The following is an 18,287-nucleotide window of genomic DNA, read 5'->3' on the forward strand; positions in this document are numbered from 1 at the left end:
TTTGTGAATTAGAAAATATTATTAAGGATAAATTAGTAAAAGTGTTGGTCAAACTAAAAGTGCTTATAAGTTGAAAAACCATAAGTTGGGGGTGACCGGCTTATGACTTATGACTGATTTTAGCTTATAAGCACTTTGAGTGTTTACCAAACGCATAGATAAGCCAAAAGGTGCTTAGTTTGACTAGCTTATAAGCTTAGCCAAACACCCTGTTAATTCTTAAGCATTATTTTGTAACTAACTATTTTGCAGAATTAGTGAACGCTTCTTGCTAAATAACTCAAATCTTTTACTATAATCCTCTTTCAATATGTATCAAAGAGGATAAAGATAGTTCCTTTGATGCAGCCGGTGAAAGAATTTCATAAAGGGATAAGATTTAAACAGCTTTGAGGTGAAGTCTGCTGATACCCTTTTGTTCCTTCTTAGTATTTCTTGTTTAATAATTTTGCTTAACTGGTTTCTGGTCTTGAATGAGGAAGCCTTGTTGATAAGGGAAGAGGAAATAGGAGCTCAAAATCTTCATTATCACTCTCGTTTGTTATACTTAGTAATTAACACTAATTGCTTTTTGACATAAAAGTGACATTTTTATTCTTATTCTATGTGAAACTTTGGACCTCAATACAGCGTTATTCATATAGATTTACTTTATATAGCCGAGTAGTTTAGGGCTGAGGGTAGTTGATTGATTGGTTGATTATATTTGGCAACATCTCTGCACCAGTACGCCTATGGTTATACCAATGTCTACCAAAAGCAAAATTCATTTTTACTTACCCAGAAAACAAAGCTCTAATTTTTGCTTGTATACTATGTTTATGAAAAATGGGATGCAAATGTAGTCTTTTGAGCTTACTGTCTAAATCGGATTTTGAAGGTTGACTTTAAAGGATGTGTGTCTGTAAATTTTGTTGCTAATAAGCTCCCTAAAATTGTGTATCCATTAGATATATCTGTGTTTTCTCTTTCTTTATTTGATGAGGTCAGATTTCTAGATATGTGTCTTTCATGTAAAATGGTTGTTTCGTCACTTAGCAGGTTTCATTTGGCAAGCCTTACAGTTTGTGTTTTCTAGCCTGAGATTGTTTACAGAATCTATGTATTATGAACTCTTTGTCGATGAGAACTAATTGAAAGTGAGACACGGAATCTTGTGTTATGCATGTCTTGCTTCTTATGGACGCGTTATCGTCTTGCTTTATCAGTTTTCTTTATCTAGTTTGTCAATAAAAAGAAGAAAAGCAAATGTGTGATCTAGAGATGTGACTTCATAAGTTGTTTTATAATTCTTCTTTAATTTGGTGGATACATTTGCAGAACTCAGCTGCCTGAATTATCTGCTGTTTACTGACCTTCATTTGGCATTGACACTCAGAACGGGGTAATGGCTGTTTGTGGTTCAAGAACTTCTCATATTGGTCATTTTGTTGGTAATATCACTGCTAGGCGCTTGCAATATGGTTTGTCAATGAACTGTACTGTTTCTTACAACAAAAGAGGCTTTGAGAAAGTTAGAAAAATCAACAGGAGTTTGAGAAATAAAGGACATCCCAACAATATGCTTTTCCAATACTTCACGACTCATGTTACAAAGAGGTGGGCCGATCCCAAATCATACATAGGATTTGAATCAGAAGGTTTACACAACTTATCCCCTGCGTGTTTCTCTTCTGGAACTGCTTCTGCTCCTGGTGTGTCTTCAGATAATGCGAAGGGCGAGGAGCAAGTTGCTAATACTGCTGTTGATTCTTCTGAAGCAAAGATCCCCTTGAAGCTAAATTCAGGATCTTTTTACCTGCCTCATCCGGCAAAAGCAAAGACAGGCGGAGAGGATGCTCATTTTATGTGTACCCTTACACAAGCTATTGGTGTAGCTGATGGTGTTGGTGGATGGGCTGATCTTGGTATTGATGCTGGGCTGTATGCCCGCGAGTTAATGTCTAACTCTTTAGCTGCAATTCAGGAGGAACCAAAAGGCTCCATAGACTTAATCAGGGCACTGGATAAAGCTTATGTGAGAACAAAAGCAAAAGGTTCTTCTACTGCTTGTATTGTTGCACTCACCGATGAGGGTCTTTATGCAGTTAATTTAGGAGATAGCGGATTTATGTTGGTTAGACATGGATATGCCGCATTTAAATCCCCTGCACAACAACATGGTTTTAATTTTCCTTATCAACTAGACTGCAATAATGCTGGTGATTCACCTAGCTCGGCCATGGTGTTTAAAATTGCTGTTGCACCTGGAGATGTCTTAATTGCTGGTACAGATGGGCTTTTTGATAACTTGTATGACGAAGATATCAAAGGAGTTGTACTTCAGTCCGTGGAAGCCGGGTTAGGGCCTCAAATGACTGCTCAGAGGATAGCAGAACTGGCACAACAAAGAGCAATGGATCCTAAAAAGTCGTCGCCTTTCTCTGATGGCGCCCAAGAGGCTGGATTTGAGTACCATGGTGGGAAGCTGGACGACATAACTGTAGTTGTTTCTTACGTAACAAATAATGAAAATTCATAACATGCTGGAATTTGGGAGACATGGAGAACTGGATCTTGTTTGTTGCGACCAGCTTGGTTTATAGCTTGTAGTTTGAAGCAGGATCAACAGCTGGTGGAGAGTCAGACATTGTAGTACCGGAAATCAGAGGCATCAGTTAGACTATTTGCGATTTGATTTGTTTGGAGAACAAAAGAATGAGAGCTCTAAAGCAGCATCTTGGGAATAGCTGATGTTTAACCTCAGTTTTTTTTATTGAGATTCAAACAGCATCTTGGAATCATTAAAATTTATTTGAGGAATGATTTTCTTCTGTATAATTTACTTAGCAGAGACTTTACTTGGTAAAAGGTTATTGTTGACATTAAATTAATATCTACTTGCAGACAATTATGCTCTCTGGAAAGTGTTAGTACTGTTGATAGTGAGTTCTTTACAGGTCAGGGCAATGAAAATGGATCTTCTTTATCTACACTAGGATTATCACCCTTTTCCATTCCAAGAATGCAAAACTCCAACTCATTCTTTGTTGCTGAAATAAATGCAACATTATTCTTTAATTCAGGTTTGGCTTTTGCCGGATTTTTGTTGGGTGATGCTCCATCTTCAGGAGCATTAAAATTATTGCCAGAAGGCCCTGCAGTAACTGAACCAACTTGAGTTCGAAATTCATCACTACTCTCTTGGATAGGATCCTGCAAAGAATTTGCTTTATCTTTGTCCATTACAGCTTGAACATCCTCAGCCAAATCTTTACGATTCTCCAACGAATTTGCTTTGTCTTTGTCGATTACAGCTTGACCATCATCCTCAGCCAAATCTTTAAAGGTTGTCTTTCCAGGTTCCTCATCTACACAAGATCCCGGAAAAAGTGATGCACAAAATTATAGATGAAAATCAGCAACAAACAAAGAGCCAGGTCGCAGTTATTGAAAAAATTTTAATTAACAAAATGTACAAAACTGAACAAATTTAAAAACCGTGATTGTCTAAGATCTCGAAGTCATACCACAAGCCTGGATATGCACAAATTAACACTAGAATCAATGGGTGTTTCTTATCATTTTGTTAATAACAGCCTTCGTTTATTTTCCTTTTTCTTCCTTAGCAGAAAAAGATCATATCCTGAAGATAGCAATAAATTTTCAAAGCAAAAGCATAAATCACCCTCTTTATCAACTTATCTACAATTATATGTTGCTGAAGAAAATGATAGGGTGTTGTGAATAGGTGGGCCTGTATAGTATAAAGCAGAGAACCAAGGAAAGTCATGTGAAGGGGAAGAAATTCCCCAATGAGTCTATCTATAGCTTCAACGAGTAAGAAATACTAGATAGACATGTAATAGAAACGTCTTCCATGCACACAATCAAAGGACAATAATAAACAATACCTGATAAGACAGAATTATTGTCAAACTGAATGATAAAAACTGGTAAACAGCAAAACAATGGATAATACCATCTTAAATGAAATCATCACGTGCAAGCTTGAATTTACTTCGAGCTCAAACAGATTTAATATGTTCGATTAAAAAAACAAGATAGTGAAAATAACTCTTGGTTCGTGGTTACCTCCTAGGAAAATCTCAATGCTTTCATACTGAATTTTAGATGCTTCTACAGAGACATCTTCTCCAACCTCCTTTTCCTGGATTCCGACATCTCTCTCATTTTGTCTCTCAACTAACACATACTTATCAGACTTCCAAAGACATTCGAGGAATACCACATGCTGCTTTGGCGGAAAGTATTCTCTAAAAACCTGCAATGGCACAAAATATTGAACATTTGCTTTCTAGATTTCATCTAAGAATTGTTATTAATGACTATCATAGATCACTAAGTGATGGGACCAACGCGTATATTTTGTCACAACAATCAGCACAAAGACAGTTATCTAGTATCAACAACAACAAACCCAGTGTAATCCCACAATAGTGTAATTCCACTATTTACTCTGAGAAACATCTTACTGTCCACCAACACACACGAAGCGCACACACATGTAGGGTTAACTTGGTTGTTGGGGGGGGAAGTGGGGTTGCTAGTAACACCTGGAGTGATTCTAAGCAGTTGACATTAAAGAAAACATGGTTTCCTGGAAAAGTACATGTCTGCGGTTTAATACACGAGAGGTAATTGGAAACACTTTGACTTAATGATTAAGAAATTGAAGTAGCTTTGAAATCTGTGCAGTCTATGCCATAAATATTGAGATAGACGCTAGGATATTTGAGGCCTTCAGAAGTCTGAAAAGAAAGTATTGCAATACATCATGCACACTGTAACCAGTAATCCATATAATAAGTAGCATGACCCTCATGAACTTTCTAACCATTTCTTGACCTTTAACAGAACTAATAAAACCAATCAAAAAAGCAAGTTAAAAAAAAAGGGAATAAAAGAAAGAAACAATTTCTTGCATTGCACCAGAAAAACATAGAGACAAGTTGCGAAGAATTTAACAACCTCAAATCCATCTTGTGTCAATCTTATGGCTTGTTCCCTCTGAGATAAAGAGGAGACACTGTTGAATACACAAACAACATCAAGAAGCATCTGCAATGAATAAAGCAGATTTGATTAGAATTTCATGTTCAATCACCGGACATCCTTAGCAAATTCGCTCAACATAAGCTTTTCACTTCCTCAAATATTGCATATTCCTAAAAGAGCAAAAATTCTCATGTTATTTACATGATCCCCATTCCCCTAGACTCTTGAATTAGATCAGTTACTCCAATTAAATAAGTTCCAGAAATTATCATGACTCCAGTATATAATACTAGAAACTAGAACTTCAACAAATTGAAAATTTGAAAGAACACAATCTATGTGCAGGACCTTTACTATTATAAGTACAACAACAACTACACCTTAGTACACAAGTTGGGGCAACCTCTACTATTATAAGTACAACTAAGAAAAGAGCATTTAAAATGATCAAAAAGTTTATTGTTAATGAGCGCATATACCACTTCACACGCAGAAAATGATAAAACTATCCCGAGAATACTTACTTGCTGAACTAGAACTCTTATTCGGGCGAGCAAAGCCAATATTGTCAACGAAAATCCCATAAAAAATGATCGTGCAAGAAGTGTTGATATCTCCCTGTCTACAGTTAAGGGTAAAAAACAATCGAGCATGGCAAACATTTTACATTGGAATTTGCATGAAAAAGCACATTGATCAAGTGTTACTTAAATGACGAGCAATCAGCACAAGATGAAAAATGAAGTCAACATACAAATGAGATGAAAACAGAACATATGAAATTACGAAGATATAGACAAAAAGATAGAAAAAGAGAAAGGAAGAAGGAGGTACAATTAATATCCACCTACACTAATTTAGCAAACCAGTAATTTTACGGGCAAATTAGCTGTGCAAAAAAGTCTAGTAGTTTGATGAACAGAAAAGGTTTACTAATATGTTAATAAGTATGCAATCACAATGATTCCAGACAAACTCTCCTTACTCCAATCACCTCCACACACCCCGAGAGCTATGAAAGAAAATGAACAACTTAAGCTCTTCCTATTACTTAAAGATGTAAAAAGTCTAACAGAAATCACCAATGGCCTTAAGGGCCATCAATTGGCATAAGTAAATCCTGTCCCATAATCAACATATCAAATGAAGTATTAGCATGCAAATAAGAAGCAAGAAGGATACGTAGCGGCCCTTAACATTGGCTCAACAATCTGCAGGAAAAGAATAAGTAAATTAAGAAGTACAACTGAATAAAATGATAACTTAAAGTTTTCCTTGTTCTGATATGATTCTTATTAAACACCGGCCAGTAGTTGTATGGAACAACAGTAATTATGCCTCAATCCCAAGCTAATTATCAGCTACACGAATTCTCACTATTTCATGTTGTTCCATTTAGACCCATCTCAATCCAATATTCAAAACTTTAGGTTCTCCAAATAGAAGTTCTCTACATTTTCTACTGGCAGATGTGAAAACTGAGGCGAACATCTCCCAGCTTCAAGTGATCATTTAAAGGCAGGGTACGAGTTGAAGTTGTTAATAGCATAGGCTGAGTTTGGCAAACCAATACCATGAGTAATCTTACAGACAAGGACGAATGGTTTTAGATGGAGAACAATAAGAAGTGAGAAAGAAAACAATGATACCTCTGGTAACAGGTGTGCGACCCCTAGAAGCCGCTCCAGAAAGTTATGTTTGCCACCATCACATCTTCTCCTCTTTAGGCTGAGACCCATGAAAAGTGAGGATGAAAAGTATAATATGACTAAATTTTCATGACATTTGCCATGACATAATATCCATTATAACAAATTTGCGGTTCATGACATTTGCCATGACATAATATCTATTATAACAAATTTGTGGATCATGACATTTGCCATGACATAATATCCATTATTAGGCCAAGGATTTCTTGCTATAAATAGAGGAGTTTCTCCTCATTTGAAAACACACAAATTCAAGAGCTTTTCACTCTTCTCTTTCTTTCTCCTCCTTTATTTCATTATAGAGTATTTTATAAGAGAGTAAGTGTTGGGAAACACTTGTGTGAACCCTTTCTTTGGAGTGATCTTGTGAGGTTATTCTCTTGGGGTATTTGGTAATTAGAGTATTTACTCTAATTTTGTACTCTCTTTTGGTATAGTGAAATTGCTTCTCTCCGCTTGTGGACGTAGGTCACCTTGACCGAACCACGTTAAATTTGTGTTTTCTTTATCTTCTTTAATTGTCGTTATTATCAACTTGCATTGTCTTTGTTATTATCATTATAACGTTGTTTGGCTAAATTCCGCACTACCCGGTTTTCCGATCCTAACAAATTGGTATCAGAGCCAGATCTAACCGGGTTAGTTTAAAAAGCCAAAATGACTCTAATAAAGTCTTATGTTGAGAAATTTGACCGAAGTGCAAACTTCGGAATGTGGCAATTAAAGATGGAAGCTATCCTAATTCAGGATGGCTTAGATTTGGCACTGCAAGGAAAGGAGAAGATGTCGGATAAAATGACGGACGAGGAGTTTGCCGTCATAGACAAAAAGAAAAAAGCAGGTATTATTTTAAATCTTTCAAATGAGGTTTTGCGTGAAGTTGCAGCAGAAAGCTCAGCCAAAGGCATATGGGAAAAGCTTAAAACCCTATATATAAAAAGAACATTAGAAAACAGGCTTTACCTAAAGCAAAAACTCTACACTTTTCGTATGGCTGAAGGTACCTCTATACTTACACATCTTGATACTTTTGATTCTCTTCTTATGGATTTAAGTAACATAGATGCTGAAATCAAAGATAAGGATCAAGCTGTGTTATTGCTTGTTTCCTTACTCCAGTCGTTTAAGCATATAAGAGATACTATGCTTTATGGAAAGGATAATATCTCTTATAAAAGATATCAAATCTATTTTGAAATCAAAAGAACAAATAGATAGAGATATTACTGGGGAAACTAGTGGGAACCAAGGGGAAGGCTTATTCATAAGAGGTATATCCAATAAGAAAGATTCAAGTAGTGAGAAACCTAAATCAAGGTCAAAATCCAGATACAGAAATGTCAAGTGCAAATATTGTTGAAAGGTCATATTATTTCTGAATGCTTTAAATTGAAAAACAAAGAAAAACATACAGAAAACAAAAATGAGCACAAAAATACTGACACAGCAGAAGCAAGTGTAGCTGCTGATGAGACTGAGGGAACTATTTTTTTAGCAACTAATAATAGTTTCAAATCTAACAATGAGTGAATTTTAGATTCGGGTTGTTCTTATCATATGTGTCCCAGTCGGATTTATTTACCACATATGAATCTATTGGAGGTGGAGTTGTCTTGATGGACAACAATGCTGCCTGCAAAGTTATTGGAAAAGGTACAGTCCGAATCAAAATGCATGATGGTGTGGTGAGAACTCTCACCGATGTTAGACATGTTCCTGACTTGAAGAAAAATCTCATATGTTTGGGCATTCTAGAATCTCTTGGGTGCAAGTACACAGGTGAAGGTGGAGTTCTGAAAATTTCTCATGGTGCTCTTGTGATCATGAAAGCACGCAAATCTGGTACGTTGTATACTCTTTTGGGATCTACTGTTACAGGTGTTGCTGCAGTTTCAATATCAGATAAATCAAATTCTGACATCACCAAATTGTGGCATATGCGATTGGGGCATATGAGTGAAAAAGGTTTTTTGCATCCTCAGTAAAAGAGGTCTCTTATGTGGCCAAAGTACCGGAAATATGGAGTTCTATGAACATTGTGTGTTCGGGAAGCAGAAAAGAGTCAGCTTCAAATCTCAAGCGATTCATAGAACAAAAGGTACTTTGGATTACATTCATTCAGATCTTTGGGATCCTTCACGTACCCCATCAAAAGGTGGTGCAAGGTATATGTTAACTTTCATTGATGATTATTTAAGGAAAGTCTGGGTTTATTTCCTGAAAAATAAAAGTGATGTTTTCTTAAATTTCAAACAATGAAAAGTTTTGATTGAGAAGCAAACAGGAAAACAGGTTAAGCAACTTAGAACAGATAATGGCTTGGAATTTTGTAACGATGAATTCAACGAATTTTGCAAGAATGAAGGAATTGCTCGACATCGTACTGTGAGAATGACACCTCAGCAAAATGGTGTGGCAGAAAGGATGAATAGAACTCTTTTGGAAAGGGCTCGTTGCATGATTTCAAATGCTGGGTTGACAAAAGCCTTTTGGGCAGAAGCTATCTCTACAGCTTGTTATATTGTCAACCGAGCTCCTTCTGCACCTTTGAAATTTAAGACTCCAAAGGAAATGTGGTCAGGTACTCCTACTAATTATTCTGATTTAAAGATATTTGGTTGCCCTGCATACATGCATGTAAATGAGGGAAAATTAGAGCCAAGGGCTAAAAAGTGCATTTTCCTTGGGTATGCATCTGGGGTGAAAGGATACCGACTATGGTATCCTGATCCCACGACACCAAAATTTATAATTAGCAGAGATGTAACCTTTGATGAATTCTCTATGTTACATTCTAGAAAAGAGTCTTCTAGTTCTTGTAATACAGATAAAGGAAAGAGTACACAGAACCAGGTGGGGATTGAGATTGGCATTCCTTCTGAGCCAAGCTCATCAACTTTGGAGCAAAATACAGTTGAAACTCCTGAAGTTGAGACATAAGCTGAAATTCCTGAAGTTGAGACTCCTGAAGTTGAACCAGAAGAAGAGGAGTATTCTATAGCCAAACATAGACCAAGAAGAGAAGGTAAACAACCATTAAGGTTTGAAAATTATGTTGCATTTGCTTTTTCAGTTGCACAGAAAACTGAAGAAATTGGAGAACCATCAAAATATTCAGAAGCAGTTTTTGGTGCTGACTCAGCCAAGTGGCTGATTGCAATGAATGAAGAAATTGAGTCTCTCCACAAGAATGGTACTTGGTCTCTTGTGAAGCCGCCATCAGGAAAAAGAATTGTTGGTTGCAAATGGGTCTTCAAGAAAAAAGATGGTATTCCAGGGGCTAAAGATGCGAGGTATAAGGCACGATTAGTTTCAAAGGGCTATAGTCAGGTACAAGGAGTTGATTTTAATGATATTTTCTCACCTGTTGTTAAGCATAGCTCTATTCGTGTCTTGCTTGCCTTTGTTGCCATGTATGATTTGGAATTAGAACAACTTGATGTTAAGACAACTTTCTTACATGGCGAACTTGAGGAACAAATATACATGCATCAACCCAAAGGATTTGAAATTGAAGGAAAAGAAGATCATGTTTGCTTGTTGAAGAAATCCTTGTACGGATTAAAGCAGTCTCCAAGACAATGGTATAAAAGGTTTGATTTCTTTATGTTGGGTCATGGTTATTCGAGGAGCATGTATGATAGTTGTGTTTACTTCCGGAAGTTAAATGATGGTTCATTTGTGTACCTATTATTATATGTTGATGACATGCTCATTGCTGCTAAGGATTTAACATAAATTCACAACTTGAAAAGTCAGCTGAAAAGTGAATTTGAGATGAAAGATTTGGGAGCAGCTAAGAAAATCCTTGGCATGGAGATCAAAAGAGATCGAAAAGCCAACAGGCTATTTCTGACCCAGAAGAAGTACTTGGAGAAAGTCTTGGCATGAAAGATGCTAAACTAGTTAGTACCCCTCTTGCTGCTCATTTTAAGTTATTAGCTGCTCAGTCCCCGCAGTCAGAGGAAGAAGAGAGGTACATGGCACAGGTTCCTTATTCCAGTGCAGTCGGCACTATTATGTATGCAATGGTTTGTACACGTCCAGACATTTCACAAGCAGTGAGTGTGGTAAGCCGGTATATGGCTTGCCCTGGTAAAGCACATTGGCATGCTGTGAAATGAATTCTCAGATACTTGCGAGGTACTTCAAATACATGTTTGGAGTTTGGGAGAAATACTAACACTTTGGTTGGTTTTGTAGACTCAGATTATGCAGGTGATCCTGACAAAAGGTGATCCTGACAAAAGAAGATCACTAATAGGCTATGTATTTTGCATCGGTGGTTGCGCTATTAGTTGGAAAGCTACATTACAACATGTAGTAGCTTTATCTACTACCGAAGCAGAATATATGGCAGTGACCGAGGCGATCAAAGAAGCTTTATGGTTGAAGGGTCTATTTGCGGAACTCAGTTTACACCAAAGTGGTATTACCATTTTCTGTGATAGTCAAAGTGCCATTCACTTGACTAAAGATCAAATGTATCATGAGAGGACGAAGCACATTGATATAAAGTATCATTTCATCCGAGAAACCATTGCTGAAAGAAAAGTCTCTGTTCAGAAGATAAACAAGAAGATAAACACTAGAGACAATCATGCTGACATGTTCACAAAACCTCTTCCAGTGTCCAAGTTCAAGCTTTGCCTGAACTTGATTGGCATTTATGAAGAATGATTTTGCCCATTGGGATTTTTGCGGAGAAGGTGGAGCAAATTTATTATATATAAGCCGAAATTAGGCCAAGGTGGAAATTTGTAATATGACCAAATTTTCATGACATTTGCCATGACATAATATCCATTATAACAAATTTGTGGTTCATGACATTTGCCATGACATAATATCTATTATAACAAATTTGTGGATCATGACATTTGCCATGACATAATATCCATTATTAGGCCAAGGATTTCTTGCTATAAATAGAGGAGTTTCTCCTCATTTGAAAACACACCAATTCAAGAGCTTTTCACTCTTCTCTTTCTTTCTCCTCCTTTATTTCATTATAGAGTATTTTGTAAGAGAGTAAGTGTTGGGAAACACTTGTGTTAACCCTTTCTTTGGAGTGATCTTGTGAGGTTATTCTCTTGGGGTATTTGGTAATTAGAGTATTTACTCTAATTTTGTACTCTCTTTTGTACTCTTGTTGGTATAGTGAAATTGCTTCTCTCCGCTTGTGGACGTAGGTCACCTTGACCGAACCACGTTAAATTTGTGTCTTCTTTATCTTCTTTAATTGTCGTTATTATCAACTTGCATTGTTTTTGTTATTATCATTATAACGTTGTTTGGCTAAATTCCGCACTACCCGGTTTCCCGATCCTAACAAAAGTTCAATATATCTAAAATCATTGAATATTAGAGCACAGACAAAGAGAATTTGTATGTATAGTTCAATGGAAGAGCAAGAAACAAATAGTGACAACTCTCTTTCCATCATAGTAGGATCGCTAAATTAGTCTCACTCGTTACTTGTAAGAATATTACCCTCCAATCTGTCGGTTAACAAAAAGATTGACGGAACTTGCAAAATGTTGATATAACTCACATAAGCAGACACTTTTTTCCATGACAAAACCTAGAATTAATGACTTAATCTTGCGCTATGCACCCTTCTGTGGAGACACTGTCAAACAGCAGAATGATGGTAGATTATCTAATTTAACAAATGGTGGAGATCAAGTAACACTCAACCATCATAGTCAGCAAATAGTTGCACTTGAAGCAATACAAAAAGATGGATGATTAAAGATAAACCATCATATAAGGAAGACGGAGTTTCAAGCTTCCGTGTATATCAGTTCATTTTTTTCCACTGAAAAAATTGGTAAACATCAATATAGGAGCATGGCCCTTAGGGGACATCCGATGAAATAGGAACGATACAGAGAAGATTAGCATGGCCCCTGCGCAAGGATGACACGCACAAATCGACAACAACAACAACAACAACATACCCAGTAATATCCCACACCGTGGGGTCTGGGGAGGGTACTGTGTACGCAGACCTTACCCCTACCTTGTGAGGATAGAGAGGTTGTTTCCAATAGACCCTCGGCTTAGGAAAGCATAAGCACCACATTAATGAAAATATAGACAAGGGACAGTACCAAAAAGCCATATAAAAGCAGAATAAAAACAACCATATAGTAAGGTGATCAACAATGAAAGAAAACAACGGTGTGGGGTGTGGGATAATATTGGGTATGTTGTCTATATTTTCATTAATGTGGTGTTTATGCTTTCCTGAGCCGAGGGCATATTGGAAACAACCTCTTTATCCTCACAAGGTAGGGGTAAGGTCTGCGTACGCGCAACCCTCCCCAGACCCCATGGTGTGGGATAATACTGGGTATGTTGTTGTATCAATATAGGAGCAGAAAAATGCAAGAGCATGATAAGTGCTCACTCTCAAATCAAAATTTACTCACTGTCAGACGTGAAAAGGTGGTATACATTTATGATGTAATCAAATTCCAAATCTTGGTGTATGATAACTAACAACAACAACAACAACAACAAACCCAGTATGTTCCCAACATGTGGGGTCTGGGGAGGGTGGTCTGTACGCATACCTTACCCCTACCTACTGCAGGTAGAGAGGCTGTTTCCAATAGACCCTCGGCTCAGGAAGGGTAAAAAGAAAAAGAGGAAAGCAAGGAAGGAAGAAAGAAGAAAGAGAAAAGAAAAAAGGAGAGATAAAGGATAACTAGTACCAAATAATAGCAACAGGGAATACAATACTTGAGGCGAACAAAACCACATAACGTAATAAAAATCTAAGAATATGAAGGGACATGCGTGCTACTAAGACTATCGGTGAACAACTAAAAACTACCCACTAACCTTCTACCTTAATCCTCGACCTCCACACCCTCCTATCAAGGGTCATGTCCTCAGTGAGCTAAAGCAGCGCGATGTCCTGTCTAAACACCTCTCCCCAGTACTTCTTAGGCCTACATCGACCTCTTCTCAAACTCTCCATGGCCAACCTCTCACACCTCCTAACAGGAGCATCAATGCTTCTTTTCTTAACATGTCCGAACCATCTCAGCCTCGACTCCCGCATCTTGTCCTCCACGGAGGCTACTCCCACTCTGTCCCGGATAGCTTCATTCTTAATCTTATCTCTCCTGGTACACCCACACATCCTTCTCAACATCCTCATCTCTGCTACTTTCATCTTTTGCACGTGGGAGTTCTTCACTGGCCAACACTCAGCCCCATACAGCATAGCTGGTCGAACCACCACTCTATAAAACTTACCCTTAAGTCTTGGCGGCACACTCTTATCACATAAAACACCGGAGGCGAGCCCCCACCTCATCCATCCTGCTCCGATGCGATGTGCGACATCTTCGTCAATCTCCCTGTTACCTTGGATAATAGACCCGAGATACTTAAAACTCGCTCTCTTGGGTATAACTTGAGCATCAAGCTTTACCTCTACGTCTGCTTCATGGGTCACATCACTGAATTTGCACTCCAAGTATTCTGTCTTGGTTCTACTCAGTTTGAAACCTTTAGACTCCAAAGTCTGTCTCCAAACCTCCAACCTCGCGTTAACTCCGCTTCGCGTCTCGTCAATCAACACTATATCATCGACAAATAGCATGCACTAAGGCACCTCCCCTTGGATGTGTCGCGACAGTACATCCATCGCCAAGGCAAATAAAAACGGGCTAAGAGCCGATCCTGATGCAACCCCATCACCACAGGGAAATGCTCTGAGTCACCACCCACAGTCCTCACCCGAGTCTTAGCATCATCATACATATCCTTAATCACCCTAATGTACGCTACCGGAAGGCCGCTAACCTCCAAACACTTCCACAGGACCTCCCTCGGGACTTTATCGTATGCTTTCTCAAGGTTAATAAACACCATATACAAGTCCTTCTTCCTCTCCCTGTACTGCTCCACTAATCTCCTTATCAGATGAATCGCTTCCGTAGTCGAACGCCCCGGCATGAATCCAAACTGATTCTCGGAAATAGACACGCACCTCCTCACCCTGGCCTCCACCACCCTCTCCCAAACCTTCATAGTGTGACTCAACAGCTTGATACCCCTATAATTGTTGCAATTTTGGATATCACCCTTCTTCTTGAAACCAACAAATATTCAAAATCTTAAAATATTCAAAATCTTCATAGTTACCTTCATAGTGTATGATAACTAGAAGAATTAAAATATTCAAAATCTTAAAACCAACAAATAGGTACTTTATAAAGGGGTCAAAGTACCTTTCTAACAGTTGCACTTTTTGCTTGGGTCTTTTCCCATAAAGAACTTGAAAGGAGGAACTCAAAACCTCCTCCAAATTAGCTGCTTGGAAGAGCCTCAAATCTCTTCTCACCTAATATCAACAAAACAAGTATATAAAGTAAGAAGTGCACTTTGGACTAAAAGCAAATCCCCATCAATCCCCGTATCTATGTATGAATAAACTTTGGTAACAACCTTTGACAGGTACTGGAAATAGGAGCATCTTCGATGCTAGTTGGTTATATAAATAAAGCAAACCCCATTTGTCCACATGCATCTATGAATAAAAATTGGTAAATTTACAACCTTTAAGAGGTACTGAAAATAAGAGCATCTTCTATGCTGGTTCTTGTTTTTGTAAACGAGTCGATCAAGTATGGCAAACTCTGTCTGGAGCTGACCAGCAAAAGCTTTTAGCCTCTGCTCAACTATTTCCATCTCTGAGCCCATAATTTCAGCTGTCATGAAGCAAAATCATAAGACATAATAAAAATCCGCCATCCGGAATCTGTATAGCCAATACATGTTCAGATTCTTTGCTTTTCTAATACAACACTGACCCTATTTAGGGCCGGCTCAATGATATTTGTGGCCTAAATAAAACATTAGGCCAAGTTTATATTTATTTATTTGTAAATTAATTTTTTACAAGTTTGTGACATGCAGAATTATTCTTTTTCTTGGATTTCATTACCCTCTGACTCAATTAAATTGGAGGCTTGTTCATTTAAGAACACTTTCTCATGCCTTTTTATTTAACTTTTTTATTGTTTAATGAAAATTTATTAAGAGTACCTTTTTGAGATCAATGTTTTGGAGAGCGAGAGGTGACAAAAAGCGACAAGCTTTTTGCAGTGAAGCGCCAATTAATACAAAAAAAATAAAAATATCAAATTTGCATATATAAATAACCAAAAACTCAATAGTAATAACATATTAGCAATTATTTCATTGAATATACTGTTTAAGAGAGAAATTAATTGTAATTAAAGAAAGAAAAGAACAATTAATTGTAATTGTAATTATAGAGAAAAGTTAAGATGCAATTACTTGTATACAAAAACTGTTAAAATAAAATAAAATAAAATAGAGAAACAGAAGAAGAAAGACTAGTAGAAAAGAAAGAAAACATATGTGAAAGAAAAGAAAGAAAGAACAGTTATGCCGGAAATCAGTTACTGCTGGAAAGAAGAAGAACAAAGAAAACTTACTGCCGGAAGAAGAAAAAAGAAAATAAAGAAGAAAGAAGAGATGACTTGCTGCCGGAAAAAGATGCCGGAAAACATAGGACTTACTGCCGGAAAAAGAAAAAGAAAAGAAAGAAGAAAGAAGAGAAATCATTTTTATTTAAGAGATGCGGCTGTGCTGACTGCTGAAAAAGGAAGAAATGGTCTGAAGAGAAGAAAACACTAATGTTTTATTTAAGTCTCTTGTTATTTTTTTTTTATTTTAAAAAAGCGACGCTTCTGTCGCCTCCACGCCTCGTCGCCTCGCTGCCGCTTTTCTAAAAACGCTAAGTCTCAGATGAAAATAGTGTTAAGCTTCTGCTTCGCGTCGCCTCAAGCTGTTAGCGCTGAGCTGAGGCGAGCGCTATTTACAACACTGATTTTATTTGTATTAGTGTTATTCGTACATATTTTAATTGTTGGCATATTTAAACTCTGATTTAAAAAATAGATATAAAAAAGTTAGAACGATTCTGAAAATTGATAACTTGATGATTGATATCAAACTATAATAATCCATGGGAGAATTTCACTACTTCAATGCGCTTACTTCAATGCTTGAAAATGAAGGTGCGATTTAAATTAGTCAATACATTGTTCTGTTTTACAGAAAGAACATATATACATATATGAATATGAAAGACATGACCTACTATAAAATGTGGCTTGTCAAAAATTATTAATCTTTTTACACATAAAGGCTCATTATGCTCATGTCTCCTCCTTTAAGTTGTCCTTTTTCATAATTACTTCTTTTTACAAAGAACTAGTGATTTTTTACAAAAATTCAACTTTATTTTAACAAAAATATTAAAGACATAAAGATTACTAACAATATTTGGGGGGCTCAATTTTTGAAGGGCCAAAAGCTAGGGCCTCACTTGCTTGACCCTTGGACCACCCTTGACCCTATTTCATGTTGTCGTAAAGGCCATTAACAGGAGGGGTGGGTATCGTCCAATTCGGTTCGATTTTTGGAAAGTTTTGTTAGATTTTTCAGTTATCGATTTTTGTAAAATTGCAAATTTCAGGGTTTAGTTCAAGTGGAAAAGGTTGAGGCATTAGTGACTTAGGTCAAATATTCGAGTCCTGCGCCATACGAACTAAGCCTGATGTTTAAGTGGAGAAGATTAGAGGGCGCCCATTATCCCCGAGTTTCAAAGGCTGCGATAGGTCCTAAGGGTTGCCTCAGACATATTTCTCGATTATCAGGAAAAAAAAGTTCAGATAGGTTATTTCGGTTTGCGCCTCTCCAAATTGGGCTTCATCTGGCCAAAAAAGGGCTTCCAAACCTTTTAGCTTTTTCAAATTTTGCTTCTGGCACAAACGAAGGGATATATGATGGCATATTTTCTGCAACGGTGGAAGGGGCCTAATGTTTAATCTCAAGTCATGCATGTAGAAATTTGAGGCACCACATCAACTGCCCTTCAGTTTGCAATACATATACATTGCACTTTAACTACTAAGAATTCAATGACAACACTATTCACAATTTCATCTGCTTCAACAAGCAAAGAAAATTACTCAAGCATGAACATCATAGAGGCAAAGCAATATTGGACATAAAACATCAGTCCACAATGGAGCAGCGGACAAGAAAAATATAGCATAAAAATGATCCCTAGTAAAAATAATTTTCTTTATACTATTCAATTAATTAACTGAGAATACAAAAATAAGGTAAGCAGAATTTGGTAGCAGAATTACAAAGCTGGCTGACTCATATAACTTCTTTTTTTCATTCATATAACTTTAGTAATAATTCAATAACATAGAAGAGATTCAATAACATAGAAGAGCTAAGAGGAGAGTTAAATACCTCTAGATAAGAATGGCAACGGCGGCAACTGCAACGGCGACGGGCATAAGTTTGCTTCGAGTGCAGAGCAATTGCAGACTTGCTGTCGACTACGGAATGAGGAGCCAAAAAACCGTTAGTATTTTGGGTTGGATTTGTCTATGGCCTATTGAGTTTGGAACTTTGGATTGGACTAAGGAGTTTGGATTGGACTAAGGATTGGACTAGTACCCAGTTTATAATAAGTTGCTAATATCTGGACGATAATACCCTTGT

At 37.2% G+C, this 18,287-nt stretch overlaps 2 protein-coding genes and 1 non-coding gene across 6 annotated transcripts; 2 read left to right on the forward strand and 1 right to left on the reverse strand.

Moving 5' to 3' along the window:
* Positions 1–221: 221 nt before the first annotated feature.
* On the forward strand, positions 222–2,897 carry LOC107778176 (putative protein phosphatase 2C 55). Of its 2 annotated transcripts, none has more exons than XM_016598380.2 (2): positions 222–394; positions 1,321–2,897. In XM_016598380.2, exon 2 carries the CDS (start codon positions 1,388–1,390, stop codon positions 2,519–2,521), a length of 1,134 nt encoding a protein of 377 aa, XP_016453866.1. In that variant the 5' UTR covers positions 222–394; positions 1,321–1,387; the 3' UTR covers positions 2,522–2,897. The 2 variants fall into 2 exon arrangements, with proteins under 2 accessions (XP_016453866.1, XP_016453868.1); XM_016598382.2 differs by having other exon boundaries at positions 254–394; positions 1,379–2,897.
* LOC107778177 (uncharacterized) lies at positions 2,844–18,232 on the reverse strand. Of its 3 annotated transcripts, none has more exons than XM_075242461.1 (9): positions 18,033–18,232; positions 15,291–15,442; positions 14,963–15,075; positions 6,648–6,726; positions 6,181–6,209; positions 5,523–5,616; positions 4,972–5,061; positions 4,075–4,264; positions 2,844–3,350 (listed from the first exon to the last, which is right to left on the reverse strand). In XM_075242461.1, exons 2-9 carry the CDS (start codon positions 15,432–15,434, stop codon positions 2,941–2,943), a joined length of 1,149 nt encoding a protein of 382 aa, XP_075098562.1. In that variant the 5' UTR covers positions 15,435–15,442; positions 18,033–18,232; the 3' UTR covers positions 2,844–2,940. The 3 variants fall into 3 exon arrangements, with proteins under 3 accessions (XP_075098562.1, XP_075098561.1, XP_075098563.1); XM_075242460.1 differs by lacking the exon at positions 18,033–18,232 and adding an exon at positions 16,196–16,398; XM_075242462.1 differs by lacking the exon at positions 18,033–18,232 and adding an exon at positions 15,780–15,919.
* On the forward strand, positions 12,566–12,668 carry LOC142175623 (U6 spliceosomal RNA). Its single transcript, XR_012704720.1, has one exon. It is a non-coding gene; the product is annotated as a U6 spliceosomal RNA (small nuclear RNA).
* Positions 18,233–18,287: the final 55 nt, after the last annotated feature.

Source organism: Nicotiana tabacum, chromosome 21, assembly GCF_000715075.1.
Source record: "Nicotiana tabacum cultivar K326 chromosome 21, ASM71507v2, whole genome shotgun sequence".
Classification (NCBI taxonomy): domain Eukaryota; kingdom Viridiplantae; phylum Streptophyta; class Magnoliopsida; order Solanales; family Solanaceae; genus Nicotiana; species Nicotiana tabacum.

Bases quoted from the DNA above. Each gene is read 5' to 3' on its own strand.
- LOC107778176 (XM_016598380.2), top strand. From the start codon at position 1,388: ATGGCTGTTTGTGGTTCAAGAACTTCTCATATTGGTCATTTTGTTGGT.
- LOC107778177 (XM_075242460.1), bottom strand. From the start codon at position 16,325: ATGATTTCTCTTCTTTCTTCTTTCTTTTCTTTTTCTTTTTCCGGCAGT. The intron at 15,076-15,290 runs GTTGTAAATTTA...TGTTGATATTAG, and splicing joins ATTTTCAGTACCTCTTAAAG to GTGAGAAGAGATTTGAGGCT. The intron at 6,210-6,647 runs GTATCATTGTTT...CTTTTCCTGCAG, and splicing joins TCGCACACCTGTTACCAGAG to ATTGTTGAGCCAATGTTAAG.